An 18,435-nucleotide genomic window follows, 5' to 3' on the forward strand; every position below is an offset into this window, starting at 1 on the left:
TAAATTTCACTTTATTATTTTGAACATGTACTCAAGAAAAGACAATACAAATATTTTGAATAGTATGAACTAGAATTTTCTTTTCTAACAAAAAAAGGTGATCATCTTACATTGAAGAGGCAGTTTAAGTTTGTACTAGAAAAGCTTTCATAAAAATCAGATTCTCAACATAAACTTAAGTCATCAGTAAACAAATGACATTCCCTTTAAGACATTGAGGATGATTCTTTTATCACATCCTCTTCAATGAGGGGCATGATTTATTTAATTCTTTTGGCTCCCAGTGGAGCATAAGGCCATAACAGTATTACACTGACTCTGTTCTGGGCAATTTCCCTCAGTCCATCCTGCCATCTTTGCTTTTTGGTCTGGTCGACCAATCTCCTCCATGTTTTGGTCTGGTCGACCAATCTCCTCCATGTTTTGGTCTGGTCGACCAATCTCCTTCATGTTTTGGTCTGGTCGACCAATCTCCTCCATGTTTTGGTCTGGTCGACCAATCTCCTCCATGTTTTGGTCTGGTCGACCAATCTCCTTCATGTTTTGGTCTGGTCGACCAATCTCCTCCATGTTTTGGTCTGGTCGACCAATCTCCTCCAGGTGTCACTCTGTCTGTCTGATAAAAAGTTTGAACATGTTATTTCTCCCACACCCATTCTCAGATCAAGTTGTAAAAGTAAAGATCCTCTTTCAGACCATGTGGTCTATAGGGCAGATGATACAAAAGTCTGTTTCTGGGGCCTAGGATTCAAACCTGGAACCTCTCAGCCACCATGTGGTCTATAGGGCAGATGATACAAAAGTCATCTGTTTCTGTGGCCTAGGATTCAAACCCGGAACCTCTCAGCCACCATGCCTCCAGATCAAATTGAAACTTTGCAAAATTGTTCATTGGGGTAGACAAAACATGAATCAATAAAGAATAATTAGTTGCTTTATAACTGGTTATTAATTATTTTGTTTAATACCAACAAGGGAAATCAATCCTTCAATATTCACAGATATGGTTAAAGATGTCAGTTTTTATCGCCTTAAATAATTGTACATGTTATTTCTCCCACAGCCATTCTCAGATCAACTTGAAACAATTACTTATTGTACCTAACAAAACATGAGTATATTACAAAATTAATCAATTAGTCAATTAATTATGGTTAAAGGGAAATAACTTATACAATATTGACATATAATTGTAAGAGTGGAGTTATCCCCTTAGATAAGCTTTGTTTTTTATAAAGGATATTTTATATTTTGCTTGTTATACATATGAACAGAAAAAAATGATCATCTTTGATTTTATTTGCTTAGACTCACACAAGATTTAGAGCTAATTAAAATTGAACACATTGCATAAGGGGGGGGGGGCAATTTTTTTTTATCTAAATATATACTTTTGTTTAAGCTTTTATTTCACTTTGTCTCTTGGTTCTTGGTTAACATAAATAAATTTCTATTTGTCTTTTTTTTTTTCCTAGAACATTCACCCAACTGGAAGTCATCTTTACATAAGGAATGCAATGGCTAGCACTAATTACACCTGCCAAATAACAAACAAAGCCGGGACATCTGCTAAAACTGTCTATGTGTATGTGGTTGAAGGTCAGTATCCAGTGGAAAGTGTGCTAACTCAGATGCTCCTCAGCCCATACATAATTTCCACAGAACTTTGAATAGATTTCTAGGTCTGAAATATTCTTGAAACATGAGAATCTCCTGCCATAGTTTCAATTTAAAAATCTTATTAAAAAATCTTTAAATCTTTAGCAGTCCAGTGGGCATCAATGGCTCTTACTTCTCTACACACATTCCAAGGTTATTTATTCCATAAATTCTGAAATACACTTTAACTTAAACTAGCGTGGAACATTGAACTTTAGTTGTTTTTTTTCTTATTCCAATATTAAATAATTTTAAATATTTTAGCTGTTGACAATTTATGAATATCTTTCGACAGATGCAAATGCTAAATCATGTCCTTCGGATAAACTCAATTATATTTTATGGAATAAAACTTTTGGTGGTATTTACAATTTGCAAAATTGTCCAGAAAACCTAGGTAAGTCCTTATACCATATTTTAAAGTATAATCTACTTTAAAGTATAATCTAGTATTAAAGTATAGTCTATGGTAAGTCTAAGAAAAACCAAACCTTCACATTTTAATGATTATGTTTATCCTATATATTTCACATATTAGTATTTCTCTTGTATACCAGGTTGCTAATGATTTTGAATTCGACTCTTTCAAAGTTCATCTATTATAGTGCCAATATATACATATATTTGTTGAGTTATATTTAGCTTGTTCCTACTCAATGCCTATATAGTCAGAAATTCCTGCTTATTTTATTTAAAAAATGAATGTGTATCCTATAATTATATGCTTGCATACATTATTGAAAGATTTTATGTGAATCCTACAATTCTTTACCTATTAATATTTTTGGAAGAGTTGACTCTATATCCATAGAATATACAACCCTGTAATCTATTTATTTCTATTTTTAAGCTTCTATGAAGAAGGAATCTGAAGAAGGTGAATATCCATTTTGATATTATTATAATTTTATGGGGCTTTTAATAGGCCTTTTAATTAAAACAGCAATGACTTAGAAGGATTGTTCACTATTTATCTAAGTATTTTTTATATATTTTAGCATTCCCAGTATATTCTTTTCTTTACAAAGGAGCGTCATATTGACTTTAATCATCAGAATTTCCTATTTGCTCCCTTGCCATATTCATGAAAATAAGTTATCTAATTTGTTTGTTGATAATGTTGTCATGTCCACCTTCTTCTGTTTTGGGGGCTTCAAAATAAATAATTTCTTTGTTTGGATACCCTTTTAGGTATTGCAAAACGTTACTGTAATTGCACTGAATTCTCTTGTCAATGGGAGCCACCTAATTTTGCCAAATGTCACTGGAGTGTTTTAATCAAAATTTATAATGATGTAAGTAAAAAAAACAAAACATTTATTCTTTAAAATTTTTTTCACAGTTAAAAATAGTTTCTGTATAACTTTGGGAAAAAAATAACTAATTGGCAACACAGTGAGAACTCTGATGGCTTGTCTGCTATAATTTTTTTAAATAGGATCATCTTGAAATTAAATTTGGTTTGGGTCTTTTTATTTCGAATATGTTTTCTGTTGGAATTACTGCCCTTGACTCCAATGTTTCTTTGTATTCAGTAAAGAGTTAAATAAATAAATAGACCTACATGAACATTTTATGAATCCTCTGACGTGGAAATCATGAGCATGACTGTTATAGAAGAAGTGGATTGTATAAAGCTGACTTTGAAGACTCCTTGCAATAAGGCAGCATTACAAGAAATAAATAGAATGAGAAATTAAAGAGCATTATCAGCTTCATAAGGGAGGAATGGATTTCAAAAAACAACAACTTTGTTTTCTAATTAATTTGTTTCTCTTCCTTTTTTCTTCTTCTTATTTTATAATTTTAATATTTTGTCCATAAGTCCTGTGTAATGACTGATCACATTAGTCTAAAAGCTACTATTTGTCTGTCTTACCAATGTCAATGTGTATTCTATGTAGTTGAAGAATCTACAGCTTGGCTACATGGAGAAAACACTGACAGAAATATTTGAGAACTTGTACACCCTGACAGTACAGACCAAGTCCACATTATTGGCTGGGGACTTGGACTTAGCAAGTACTATTCTTCATGTGATTGTTAAGACAGCCAAAGATTTCCCATCACTACTTGTTGACCAGCTTAACATTGAAGTAAAATTCTATTTTCTTTTTTTGCTCAGTTATTTTTTTTTATTTTAAATAGTTTTCACTTAACTTATCTTATATCTTACTTCAAAGAAGTGTTTGCACTGATATTATTGAAGTTAGGGGGCTTTATTTATCTATCATATATATATATATATATATATATATATATATATATATATATATATATATTGTTATGACATGATTAGGAAGTAGTTAGGAATTAGTTATTTGTTTCGGGAATTGGGTAAAGTTTTACTTAGCGACAAGTGACGTGACAGATCTTTAAAAAATAAGAACGCTCTAAACGACGCTAGAAGGAGGACGCTTATTGTAGAGTAGTAGACTTGAGTACGACATTATTGACATCGGACGATTCCCTTTTGAGTATTAAACATATTTGTAGAACAACATAGCAGCGTCGACTACCTATTTGATTGTTTCGGCCTTTCGCCGGTGTTACTGAAGTGTTGAGTTCAGCGTTACCTACAGTCAGATCTACACTAGACAGATTGTCAAGAAGCAACACCGCGCAGAGGTCTTAACAACGTGGCGACGAGTTGTTATGACATGATTAGGAAGTAGTTAGGAATTAGTTATTTGTTTCGGGATTAGGGTAAAGTTTTAATTAGCGACAAGTGACGTGACAGATCTTTAAAAAATAAGAACGCTCTAAACGACGCTAGAAGGAGGACGCTTATTGTAGAGTAGTAGACTTGAGTACGACATTATTGACATCGGACGATTCCCTTTTGAGTATTAAACATATTTGTAGAACAACATAGCAGCGTCGACTACCTATTTGATTGTTTCGGCCTTTCGCCGGTGTTACTGAAGTGTTGAGTTCAGCGTTACCTACAGTCAGATCTACACTAGACAGATTGTCAAGAAGCAACACCGCGCAGAGGTCTTAACAATATACATATATATATCAACAGAAATTAGTTGAATTGCTGAACATACTACTGGAAGAGACATTAAGAAAAACAGATGAAGAAAAAAAGGTACTTTTCTTGACATATCATATTTAACATACAACCAACTCTACAATGCTTTCATTGCTTTAGTTTTTATCTGCTTGAACAAAAAGAAAGCAACATTTTATAACTGGCATTGCTTTGCCGACTAGCTTTAAGAATTGTAACACTCATGTAACATGTAGTCTATATTATTTGTTAATATGTCTACAAGTTTATAAAGCTTTGTTTTGTTTGACAAGTTTTGGATGTTGCATCATAAATGAAGATTATTATGCCCTTGCTCATAGCTCCTGTAAGACTGCATGGAATAGAAGCTGGCAGAGACACAATTGTGATAGTCCTAGGCCTTACAACATGGCAGCCATCCAGCTGGAGTTTTTTCTCATTTACTGCTGTTTCTTATGTCCTATTTGTGTAAAAAAAGAAATGTTAGTGCAGTGATATTATTCTGTACATGAGTTTGTGTTAAATAAATGCTGTACCTGCTATGAATGAAATATTTTAGCAAGAACATGCTACAAGATTTCAAACTAAAAAACAAAGAAATTTTACCTACCAGAAAATAGCCAAACTCTGATTAAACAGAAGCTAAATGAACACCAGAACCTGTTAAACCTCAAATACCATTTTGATATCTTTTTTAAAGTTTACCAAAAATATTGCTGAATTTTTTATAAGCTTATTGCACAGATTAGTTAATGTTTAGTGCACAGCCTTCACTAATATCTAGAGTACAGCCTCTCCGCTGTAGTACATAGCTTTCATTGTTATTTAAAGAAGACAACACAATAGTGATATATGCTTTGCATACAGAATTAAGTTGACATAGAAAAATGTAGATTTGTTTTCATCTGTTTATTATCAGGCATGGAAGAATGTCTTTGTATAGAGAAATGTCAACACAATTCACATTGCATCATTTTTATCACTTAAATGTACGTACAAATAAATGAACATCAAAGAAAAATATCCAGAAAGGTTTTTCAAAAGAACTTTCAGTTGAATGCTACAGAACTTGTCTCTGAGTCTCCATTTCTAGCAATTTCAATAAACAACCAAATTATTCTTGAGACCTATCAATCTGCAAAACTCATTAAGGAAAAAAATAATGACTTGTGAGATCAGTGTTTGAACTGCACTAGAATGGAAATAATAGGATCCCTTTGTGTTTACAGATAAATTATCAGGCTAGTGCAATGTCAGAACATAAAACATTAAATGCTCAAGTCTATTACTTATTCTTTAAGTGGTGCCATAGGCTTCAGACTATTGTCCTGATGGTCTCTGTTTCAAACCCTTCCAGCTACTACCCCCCACTGTGGGCTAGGGTGTAATAATCTTCAAAGTAAAACAAAAAAAGGGATGAATTCCAATGTACTTCATTTAAATCTATCTTTGAATTTTTTTAAAGTCAATTATGTTTTAAAATCCACATTTGACCATATTGCTTTAAGAAGAGAAAGAAAACAATGATAATGAATGCTACAGAGGTATCTCCCTTTTCTATTGTATAACATGCTACATGTATTGTGTAAATAAGATTTTCTTTGTTATTTGATTAAAAAGTACCTTAAGTTTCTTTAACAGCTGTTCTAGTCTTTACTAAGCAAAAATATGTTCACATAGGAACTGCAAGTTGGTAAACAGTTGCTCCAGTTGATTGAAACCTTGGCACATTTCAAAAGAGCTAACTTCCTTAATGCGATTGATATCCAGTTTTCAAAAATTGGTCAGTAAAAATCAATGTTTTATTTAAGGAAAAAAGAACATTTAAAAATCATCTACTTTTAAACCTTACAAAATTTCTTTTTGAGATGTATTTATCTTTTTGGTGGCTAACTATTGTAATTAGATATTTAAGCTATAACTTTTATTACTGACATCTTAAATCACTTATGCAGTATCTTTATTTAGTAGTGTCAGATGCAGATGTTTAAAAAATGTTGTTTGTAAAATGTTTTACATGTTTCGGATGTTCCTTCAGAGTTGAAGATAGTTTACTTCCTAGTCCAAACCTCCCGCAGGATGACGGGGGATGGGAGCAGGCAGGGTTTGAACCCAGGACCATCGATAAATCCAAACACTGTTCAGCGTGCAAACCGCATGACCAGGCAGCCATCCATGTGGTACTAGAGTGGTTGTAAACATTCTAAGCAATCTTTCATGACACATAACTCTGATCATTATATCAAACTATAAGGGTCCTGGTCTCTGATCATTCCACCAAACTATGGGGTCCTGATCTTTCCACCAAATTAAGGGGGTCCTGGTCTCTGATCTTTGAACCAAACCATTATATCAAACAAAAAGGGTCCTGGTTTCTGATCTTTCCACCAAATTATGGGGGTCCTGGTCTCTGATCACTCCACATACCAAGCTATGGGTGTCCTGGTCTCTGATCACTCCACATACCAAGCTATGGGGGTCCTGGTCTCTGATCACTCCACATACCAAGCTATGGGGGTCCTGATCTCTGATCACTCCACATACCAAGCTATGGGGGTCCTGGTTTCTGATCATTTCAAGCCTAAAAAAAAAGATGGGACTTCATAGTGCCCAGTAGCCTCAAGTCTTATCAAACTGAATTTGTTTTTTATTTAGAAATACAAATTTCATTATCTTATTGTATAAAACTTTAAGTCCCACTGTTTAGAGCAATGTATTTAACCACTATCATAAAATCTAAATCTTAAGATTATTTTTAAAAATGCATTTATAATGAAATTACTTAGATTTCTTATTGCTTCATTTTAAAACATGTAAAATATTTTAAAGAATGAAATCTTTATTTCCTTATTGTCTTTATAATGTGTTAAAATTGTAGTCATTAATTAAAATATTTTGTTAATGTGCTGAAAAAATTTTTTAATTGTTTCAGATGTTAATATTATCATTTTAATGCCAAATACTTCAGATTTAAACATACAAGTGAATATGAAAACCAAAGGGACAACAGAAGGTAAAATGTATAAGTCACATTAAGACAAACTGCAGAACTAAATAAAATTGGAATAGTTTTAATATAACATTAATCATTCACTGGCAAGTCCAGTGCCCATACTGCAGGGCCAGGCAGCCATCTAGCTGCTTTATATATTGCTTTTTTTTTTTTTAATTACTGTAATATGTACATTGCACTTTTCTTCAGGCTTTCATAGAATTTGTGTGTGTGGGTGTGTGTGGGTCATTCATGCTAGCTCCCTAGTTGAAGGAGGCTATAGATAGTTCTGTTAACATGTGATGTGAAATACTATAGATTATAGATAGTTATGTTAACATGTAATGTGAAATACTATAGATTATAGATAGTTCTTTTAACATGTGATGTGAAATACTATAGATTATAGATAGTTCTTTTAACATGTGATGTGAAATACTATAGATTATAGATAGTTCTTTTAACATGTGATGTGAAATACTATAGATTATAGATAGTTCTTTTAACATGTGATGTGAAATACTATAGATTATAGATAGTTCTTTTAACATGTAATGTGAAATACTATAGATTATAGATAGTTCTTTTAACATGTAATGTGAAATACTATAGATTATAGATAGTTATGTTAACATGTAATGTGAAATACTATAGATTATAGATAGTTAGGTTAACATGTAATGTGAAATACTATAGATTATAGATAGTTCTTTTAACATGTAATGTGAAATACTATAGATTATAGATAGTTATGTTAACATGTAATGTGAAATACTATAGATTATAGATAGTTAGGTTAACATGTGATGTGAAATACTATAGATTATAGATAGTTAGGTTAACATGTAATGTGAAATACTATAGATTATAGATAGTTATGTTAACATGTAATGTGAAATACTATAGATTATAGATAGTTAGGTTAACATGTGATGTGAAATACTATAGATTATAGATAGTTAGGTTAACATGTGATGTGAAATACTATAGATTATAGATAGTTAGGTTAACATGTGATGTGAAATACTATAGATTATAGATAGTTATGTTAACATGTAATGTGAAATACTATAGATTATAGATAGTTATGTTAACATGTAATGTGAAATACTATAGATTATAGATAGTTATGTTAACATGTAATGTGAAATACTATAGAGTATAGATAGGTATGTTAACATGTAATGTGAAATACTATAGATTATAGATAGTTATGTTAACATGTGATGGTAGATTAGGGATGGGCAAAAGTAACTAAAAAGTTAGAAACTTTTAGTTTAACTAAAAAAAATTTAATTAAGGCCAAAGTTTAGCTAGAAAAATATAGTTCAGTTAAAATTGTAGTTTAATTAATTTGTTTTAGTTACAAACTATAAGGTTTAATTAAAATTTGTACAACTTTTCACATGTGGTAGCGGTTGTTTAGTATGTTTTCTTAATCTTCAAACTAGTGAAAAATAGAAAATAATTGTATTGCTGTATTACAGAGCCGGTGCTCCTGCCACAGCCGGTATTAGCTGTTCATGTTGATCAAAGTCTGATTCAATTGATGGACTGCAATATTAGTAAAAAGTATGTTATTGTAACTTTCAAGTATGAAATATAATTACAGTAAAAATACATGTAGTAACTATGGGCTAGTGTGTAAATGTGAAAAATATTTTGATAATATGCTAAATAATTGTAGGCTATAATTAACTCTATTTATCCCATAATTCATATTAGATCTACCCAACTAATAATAGAATATTTAAGTTTAACCTAATGTGCATACACAAAAATAGCATTTTCTGTCAGAGTGTTAAAATGTCATCTGTCATCATCGACAAGTACATAAAAGTCTAATTCATAAAGCACTAGTTGTGAGTGTATATGTGTTTTATGTGTGAATGTTGTTCATATTTGCATCTATATTGTTATTGTTACAGTAGTTAGATGATCACTTGTAGTCAAACTGAATTTCCATTTGATTGGCCCAATAAAAATTATCTTATCTATCCATATTATCTTATCTTAATAGCAAAGCATTCAAACATTTATCAATTGATAGAGTGTAGTGACTTGATCTTATTGTTTCTTCCCCCAGAGTTCCAAGTAAAAAATTAATTTCTGATGTATACAGTTACTTCCCATTGGTTTCATCTCCTGATGCTAAAATGAACTTTATTATAAATATTCCTCATAATTTTAATAAGCAGGTGAGATATATAATATATATGTAATAGAAATATGTCCATTTTTGTTGGTCTAGTTTGTAATGTATTTGAGTTAGTATAGATTGGTCTCTTTTTCATACACATTTATTTTCAACTTCTGAACAAATACTGGTAGACTGCAATAATTAAAAGTTTTCATCCAAAGCAGACGTGAACTTGTTCCTTACATTATTGGATTGGTATCATTTTTATTCTCCAGCTGTCTGCCAATGAAATTGTTTACTGCATGTCCTTAGAGAAAGAAAAACTGTAAGCCCTCTTAAAATTTTTCCTATGTAAGATTAAATTATTATATTATTATATCTATTTTTATGTTTCAAAAAGTTTTTTTACAAAATAAAGGAAAAAATTATTCTATTTTATTTTAATTGATAGTCACTGTAAGATAACTAAATTTCTTGAAGAAAAGTAGGTGAGAGTTGGGTGCCCTTAGACTGTAGATAGTCTGGATCTGGACACTTAAAAACTTCCAGCATTTTCACACAAACAAAAATATTTTAGATTGAAAATAAATCATAGGTTCTAATACAGGGTGTTCCAAAAAGATGTATAAACACTTTTGAAAATCAGATTTTTATTTTAACATAAAAAGTAATTTACAGAAATTATTCTATCATTTTGTCACTGTCTGTTCTCAAACTGATGTCTGTTCTTAAACTGATGTCTGTTCTCAAACTGATGTCTGTTCTCAAACTGATGTCTGTTCTGGTTTAGAGGGCACTGCTGGCAATGCGAAGTGATGGGATAGCATACATCATGAAACAATTCCTTTGGTGTATTCGCAGCAAAGCAGCCAAAAGGTTGAGTACATGATAGAATAATGTCAGTAAATTATTTTAGATGTTAAAAATATTAATAAATAATAATAATAATCTTTATTATCCGTAAGGAAATTTGTCTTACAATTTGTGCATTACACCAAACAAAAAACATTATAACTATAAGAAACCAAAGTGTACATTCACACCAGACTCACCTGATAAATAACTTAAAGTGTGTATACTTCTTTTTTGGACACCCTATATAATGACCAAGTAATGTGCAACTGGATGTTCCAAAGACTGTGAATTGAATAGTCAAATACAATTTAGTTAACCTGGATAGTCATTTAGACAAGAAATCAAGTAATAAATAGTAAGATTGGTCAACCTGCTTTGATGAGGTATTTATTATAGATTGCAGAAATAGGAGATGCATTGTGTTTGTAATTAGTGAGAGCTGTTACAAGTTTGTATTAGTATGTAGTGATATAATGTATTAACTAGCTCCAATTTCTGGTCTGAAATATCCTGGAGGATTCCAGCTACCCGTTGCCTCAGCGTGGCGCCTCTGGTGAAAACGTCTAGTAGTGGAACTAGATAGGCTAAGTATGAGTAGTGAACCAGGCCCTTGCGGGAGCTTTTATTTTTTATATCTCACTCGGGGTAGGGATGGAACAAGTAGCCCGCACCCCAGTCCAAAAAGTCCGCCACGCTGTTCCACAAATGTGCGCTGTGTACGCGGCAGAGCACGGTCTGGCCCATTCAACCAATATGGCTGTCTACCGTTGGGACTCCTCAGACAGGACACGGAATGGGGAATTCCATGTCCAGGCCTGGTTGTTGGATAAAAGCCTTTCTAACAATCAATGGGATAACTTCACTGAAGGTCTGAAATATCCTCTTTAAAATCTTAAGCAAAGAGGGGTAACTCTGAATTTTAAAAACTCTTAAAAAATAAAAATTTTAAAAATATATATTAATTTAAGAACTAGTACTAATAAATAAATAAACAACTTTAAAAAATATATCTACCTTTAATAACTTAAGGATATAAAAAAGCTTCAAAAAACTAAATTTTCTCAGGTGGGGGCTTATACACTGGGGCCATGGGCCATTTCATTTGAAAAATTCTTTAAAAAATATAAAACAATGAATCCATGTTTTGTTTTCACTTACAGAAGGTTCACTCTAGTTTTCATTCTAATCAAGTGATGATGAGCTCTTCTAAAGTTTAGAAAATAATAATTGTGTCACAATGTTTCCGTTTTAGATATATTATGTAAAAACGTTTTGAACTGCCATAGGAGCTAATGGGTTAAACATCTACTTTATTCTTATTTACATGAGAACCATCACCAGTAAACAATTTTAAAATTTGAATATAATTTAAACTTTTAAAAAGAAAGAAAATACATTTACGACATCTAAAAAAAAATGCAAATATCAAAGCACTAATGATATTTTTAAAAAGTAGAAAATTATCTCATGAAAATTTTAGTTAAAAAAAAAAATTTTAAGCCATTTAAAAAAAACCCACCTTTTTACACACATAAAAAAAAAACAATATACATTTAACACAAGCAAACATGGCAAAACATTAAACATGTCTCAGTCTGAAAAAAAATAGTTTCAACTATATAAATTGTGTACGCTTTTAGAATCATAATGTGTATTGCTAAAAAAACTAGATTTAATAAGATTCTCATTTTATCCAAACTGTTTGTGTATGTTGTTGAAGGTTTTCAGTAGTACAAGTATTGCATTGTATTGGATGAGCATTAATCTCTCATTTCTGTGTGATAGAGACTCATCATCAGTTACCTTACAACAGAACTCCTGCTCAATGATACAAACTGAGGTGAATCAAACACAATGTTTATGCACATTGCCTGGTCATTACACACTGGTCTCTGTGATCAGACAGTATAATGTAAGTCAGTTTTGTTTATTCCAGACAATATTCAGTTTTTACTCTCCTGTGTTTCATCGTTTGGTAGACAGAATGTATTTAAAGTCTTTTTGACTTTCCAAATCCTTGATCTCTTACCATTAATACTTGAGCTAGATTTCTGTAAGATTTAGTTCTGTTTTTTGTAGCTATTAAACTGTAACATAAATTCACTGAAACTTATTAAAATTTAAAGTTTTGTAAAAGGATAATTATTTTGTGGACTATAATCTTTTGAATATCTGTGGTTTTGACATGAAGTTATTGCAATTTGTATCTCTTCAGGAAACTACCAGTGAAAGAATAATGTTCCAAGTTACCTTGTTTGTAGCTCATACTTTGTGTACAATTGCTTTGCTGTTAGTACTCATTGTCTACCTCAAAGCAAAAAGGTGAGTTATCCCATTAACAGGGTCATTTTACTCATGTATCATTTTTACTAGCTAATACCTGAGTTGCACTAGGGTAAAGAATTTGGTATGGCATTTTTATTTCAATTTCATGTCTATTTAAAGAAATGTTTTGAAAACCCTGAGTTGGTGCCTAATGGACCAAAATAAGATTGCTTTGGTTTCTCCATTACACCTTTGTTTTCTTTAATAGAGTCAACATTTTGAGAGCAAAAAACTTTCCACAACCAAAGTATTAGGGTTTATTTTCAAGAAATTTATAGTAATCAAAACATAAAACTAAACCTTTGGTTACACTATTATTAGAATACGCATTCTCAGGGTGGGACCACTCAACTCATAAAAAAAACACAAAATCTAGAACAGATACAAAAAAAGAGCCATGAGTTTTATAAAAAAAAAAAATTTTTTATATTCACTAGAGTAACACCAATAGTAGTCACTAAAATAAGAGATCCTTCAGGGCATAAGACTAAAACAAAATTAGCTATAATACTAATCACTAAACCTTAATTTACAAATACCTCACACATCCTAATAATAAAATACTCAAAAAGACACAAAGATAAGGATATATATCTTATTCCGCATATTAGTGTTAATTTGTACTAGTGCTCCGTCTTCCCAAGTGCCTTTAGAACATGAAATTAGCAAAGAAGAACCAATGACTTAGCAGAGTTTTATTCTCTAAGTAACATGCATGACTAGATTGACACATGAATACACATATGACATAATTATCTTCTGTTAAAGAAGGGACATCTTTCACTTATATGATAAGAAAATTAATTGGGGAAAATAAACAGTACAGTTTAAAATCATCATGAGCTGTGAAAAGCATTAGACTTTATGGGAATATCTAGTTTACAGGAATATTTTCTTAATAGTCTTTCCTAGTGGGAAAATCAGTGATGATGAATAAGGAAGGGATTAGACTTTTGTCTATGTGTATGTGTTAAGTACCATATATTTCAATAGCTTCTTATTTAATACCCAGCCAAACTTTGAAGTCTGTATGTGTTTTTGTTTCCTCTGATATATATATAAATATAGTTCATCCATCCTGGTTCAATGATGACCACTTTTGTCATCCAGGGGGGCTGAGGACATTGCCCTGGAGTTTTGTGCCTCCTCATGTGGCTGGTGAGACCTATGTGAGCCCGGAATGTTTGGCTGCACGTTGGGCAGGTTATTTGAGCTGGAGCTAGTGTCATTGACCTTGCTTTTTTCTCTGGCTCTTTTCCTCTGCAATTTTTCACAGTGCAATGCCATGATGCTCTATCATGGTGTCTCCTGGGTGGCTGGGTCAATGCTGAAGGCTTTCAGAGAAGCTTTGAGGGTGTCCCTGAAGCATTTTCTTTCTTCACCTTGTGAGCACTTTCCTTCTCTTAAATTGGCCATACAGAATTTGTTTAGGGAGGGGTCTTCCATTCTCCTGATGTCACCTACCCATTGCAGCTGGGACTGCATCAGGATTGTGTGGATTCCTTTAATATACACTTAACTAAGAAACATCTAAGCTATTGAAATAGACATTTGTTATTTCTGTTTCAGGTGTCTACTAGAAACCAAGAATGCCATCCACTTTAATTTCACAATCTCTCTAGTCGGTGTTCACACAGTTTGTATTCTATGCCTCATGCAGCCAAAGAAAGAGGTTTGTTATTACATGGAGAGTTATCAAGTTATGAGTCTTATAATAACTTTAATGTTCCACAACCTTTGTTAATTGTACATAGTTATCTTCTCATGAATTTAAACTAACAATGTTCAAGTCAACTGTCAGTTTAAAGCTACTGCCTTCTAGGATAGCAATTATGCATTACATTTTCTGTTCAATATTAGGCCTAACCTGTAGTTTTAAGTCTATTCAGTATTGGGATGAAGATAAGGTTAATGATGTAAAACGTTTGTACTTGTTTTATTTCTCCCACACCAATCTTGGATCAAGCTGAAATTATGCACAATTATTTCTTCTACATGAACAATAGATAAATGCAATCTTCCATCTTCATAAGCTCTCCACTAGCTTGAGCCATGAGTTCAAATTCAGGTCGTTCCCCCTTTTTTTTAAATTTTCAAAATACTTTTTTTAGCAGCCCCCGAAAGGGGAAAAGATGCTATTAGTTTTGTGCGAAATGTCTGTCCGTCTGTCCCGTTTAGATCTCGTAAACTAGAAGAGATATTGAAAATCCGACTTCACAATATTTTAGACCATTCAAAGTTCTGATGCAACGGCTACTTTTTTTTTTCCTGAAAGCGAAAATTTTAATTTTTAAAATTAATTATGCAAGCAGTTTTTTAGAAGAAAAAGCTAATTAGTATGCATTATATGTTAGACCTAATTTAAGACGAATAGTAAGCTTATAAACATTATTTTCGTGAACATTCTTTCTATATAGCGGAATTTTTTTTTTTTTTTCTTGAGGATTCGAATATGAGATTGAGCCTTTTCAAAACAATTAACTTATTTAGTTCGAACCGAGGGTCCCGGGTTCGAATCCTGGTGAAGACTGGGATTTTCAACTTCTGAGTCTACCCAGCTCTAATGGGTAGGCCTACCTGACATTAGTTGGGGAAAAGCAAAGGCGGTTGGTCGTTGTGCTGGCTACATGACACCCTCGTTAACCGTAGGCCACAAAAACAGATGAACTTTACATCATCTGCCCTATAGACCACAAACTAGTTAGGCCAGGTTCACATCTAACTTTACATTCACTTTCACGTATCCTTTGATCTGCGGGACGGTTGGGGCACTACACAAGATCTGTTAACCTTCTTTCTCTATTCTTATCTCTCATTTGTCTTTGATATAATTTCATTCGGATTTTCTTTCTGAAAATATTGAAGCCTACCTGGGTGGACCACTGGTCGTGCGGTTTGCGCGCTGGACTGTCGTTTGGATTTATCGACGATCGAAGGTTCAAACCCTGCCTGCTCCCATCCCCCGTCGTCCTGCGGGAGGTTTGGACTAGGAAGTAAACTATCTTCAACTCTGAAGGATTATCCGAATTATGTAAAACATTTTACTTCGGGGGCTGATTTTGAGTTTGTGTTTCCACACAAACTGTCTTTTGTAACCTTGTTATTGTTAGTCTAGATCTATTACAAATTTAATTACATGACTGTTGCAAACTTATTTATACAACTATGCTTAATATAAGCTTTGCTTTTTAAAAAAATATTTTTAAAATGTTTTTTTTGTTTATCATTTGTAGACATTTAAATTAAGATTATTTGTCTAAATCATTTTAATTCAAAGAGTTCCATTGTTTCTACTTAATGATGTTTTAAATAGATCTAGTTTAGTATGACATGAAAGTCAATTGATTACAACTACTGTAACAATATAAAGATTCTATGTCAAATAAAACCTGGACTTTTTAGTAGTTGGACTGCATTATAACTTTTCATCTTTAAAGTTCTTTTAAGAGACTGCTGTAAAATAAAAATCATTTTTCACATCTTCTTCTGTACATATTCTACATAGTTCTATTTCATCTTCTTCTGTACGCATCCTACATAATTCTATATTCCTTTTTTCTGTACACATCCTATGTAACTCTATATTACCTTTTTACTGTACACATCCCATATAATTCTATTTCATCTTCTTCTCTACACATCCTATATAATTCTATTCTACATAATTCCATCCCACAGCTTTTACTTAAATATTTCAATGTTTGGACACTGCTGTTAATTTTGTTTGCCAGATGCTGTGCCTGTGTGGAAAAATGATCCTTCAACTCTTCACTGTTAGTGCGTTCACATTTCTTCTTCTTGATGCCATACAGATATTAATAGATATTCATGCCAGGCAGCATTCACATATTATCATTGGAACAGTCAAATTCATCATCATTGGCTGGGGTAAACACAACTCATTTCTTTAGAATTTTGTATGATAATAAAAAAAAGTAATTTATCATATCCATTAGTGAATGTGCTATAAATATAAGAAATTCGCAATTCTTTTTTCTTTTCATTCCAACCCACCCAAAGTTTTTGATAATTTCTTATTTTATTTTATTCATTATATTTTATTTCCTTATTTATGTTTTGATTATGTTAACCTCTCTCTCAAGCTGGTTAGAACCTTCTCAAACAATTGCTTGAACTTCTGGTACTTGGAATTATTTTGTTTGAACTCATAACTTTTATTGATCACTGTTTTAGGTCTCCCCACTCTGTCTGTTATTTGTGCAATAGTAACACTGCAAGTTGCTGGATTTGATCATCAGTGTAGCTCTTGGTAAGACACACTCTTTTGTTATGTTTTTATCTTATTCTTTATATTTACCAAAGATCCTTTTTGTTCTTGTGTAGCTTCCTCTCCCTTCCCCCCAGATCTCAGTGTCAGATTTTGTTTTATGTTTCCAACTCTGAAATGTCCTTCCTTTTGATTTTAACGAAACATTTTTTTATCATATAAAATCCACTTTCAAGGTGTTGGTGGTCTCCCATGCATCAACATTTTTACAGTGTCATCATCACATTGATATTACTTGTAATTGTAAGTCTACATTCAGTTCTTTTTGTTGCATGGAAATGTTATTTGTTTTAAGAAAAGTAGTCATTATTAGATTACAAAAAAATAATAATGAATTAACTGTTTTGTATTACCTTTTTTTTTATTCTTACTGTGAATGATTTATTGATTGTCATGTTAAGTTTTGCTGAAGACTGTCTTAAAGTGTATGTCTATTTTATTAAAAACTATAATGTATGGGAAACTAAAACATTGCATAATGTTTTTAATTCTCTTTACAGGGGCAATCTGGGATACTTGCTTTTTGTCTTGTCATAATCACTCAATGGAAGGATGAATGGAGCTACAGAGACAGAAGGAAATTTATGTAAGCTTTTAGTGCCCCCCACCCATTTGTTTTGTGTGACCTGTTTGTCCATCTGTCAAGTTTACCTCCCAAATACTCAAAGTGCTTTTGAAAATTTGATCTGATCCATAGCAGGCCTAAGTAAAGTGCAACTTTTCTCTCATTAAGCCATTTGCTGCCTGCTGTTTTTCTTTGGCACGGTTAGTTTTGTTGCCACGCGTGCTGTTGTTACAGTCACGGTGGGCTTGGTTGTTCTGGTTTTGATGAGGCTTACGTGCTGGGTAGATGCAGTTTTTGTGCAAGGCTGGTTGTTGGATTGGTGCCTTTCTAGGTTGGGGTTTGCTTGAGGGTATGGGCTGAATTGGGGCATCGCAGTTTGCAGGACTATTGGACTGAGCAAGAGGCTTGGGCTGGGTAGACAATGTGGAATTGTTGAGAGGAGGGATATCAGGTATGAAAGTTTCATCCTTAGCAGCAACTTCTGAGTCCGTTTTACTCTAAAGAAGCCAAATTTGGGTGTCTATACTGTCCTCACCAACTTTCAGCAGAATATAATTATTTGTAGTGTAGTCTTGTCAGAGTATATCACTGCCTG

At 32.4% G+C, this 18,435-nt stretch overlaps 1 protein-coding gene across 4 annotated transcripts in view; it reads left to right on the top strand.

Moving 5' to 3' along the window:
- LOC106063426 (uncharacterized) overlaps positions 1–18,435 on the top strand; it is a 93,551-nt gene that overhangs the window by 70,732 nt on the left and 4,384 nt on the right. For 3 of the 4 annotated variants that reach the window (XM_056029544.1, XM_056029546.1, XM_056029547.1), the window contains 18 exons: positions 1,476–1,599; positions 1,955–2,056; positions 2,510–2,536; positions 2,851–2,954; positions 3,564–3,755; positions 4,688–4,753; positions 6,356–6,458; positions 7,608–7,688; positions 9,155–9,239; positions 9,754–9,865; positions 10,083–10,132; positions 12,448–12,574; positions 12,878–12,984; positions 14,557–14,659; positions 16,719–16,875; positions 17,182–17,257; positions 17,452–17,518; positions 17,776–17,861. In XM_056029544.1, coding sequence (XP_055885519.1) covers positions 1,476–1,599; positions 1,955–2,056; positions 2,510–2,536; positions 2,851–2,954; positions 3,564–3,755; positions 4,688–4,753; positions 6,356–6,458; positions 7,608–7,688; positions 9,155–9,239; positions 9,754–9,865; positions 10,083–10,132; positions 12,448–12,574; positions 12,878–12,984; positions 14,557–14,659; positions 16,719–16,875; positions 17,182–17,257; positions 17,452–17,518; positions 17,776–17,861 — 1,769 coding nt within the window. The remainder of the gene's footprint in view (positions 1–1,475; positions 1,600–1,954; positions 2,057–2,509; positions 2,537–2,850; positions 2,955–3,563; positions 3,756–4,687; positions 4,754–6,355; positions 6,459–7,607; positions 7,689–9,154; positions 9,240–9,753; positions 9,866–10,082; positions 10,133–12,447; positions 12,575–12,877; positions 12,985–14,556; positions 14,660–16,718; positions 16,876–17,181; positions 17,258–17,451; positions 17,519–17,775; positions 17,862–18,435) is intronic. The other variant, XM_056029545.1, reaches the window with a different exon arrangement.

This window comes from Biomphalaria glabrata, chromosome 5 (genome assembly GCF_947242115.1).
Source record: "Biomphalaria glabrata chromosome 5, xgBioGlab47.1, whole genome shotgun sequence".
In the NCBI taxonomy this organism is placed as follows: domain Eukaryota; kingdom Metazoa; phylum Mollusca; class Gastropoda; family Planorbidae; genus Biomphalaria; species Biomphalaria glabrata.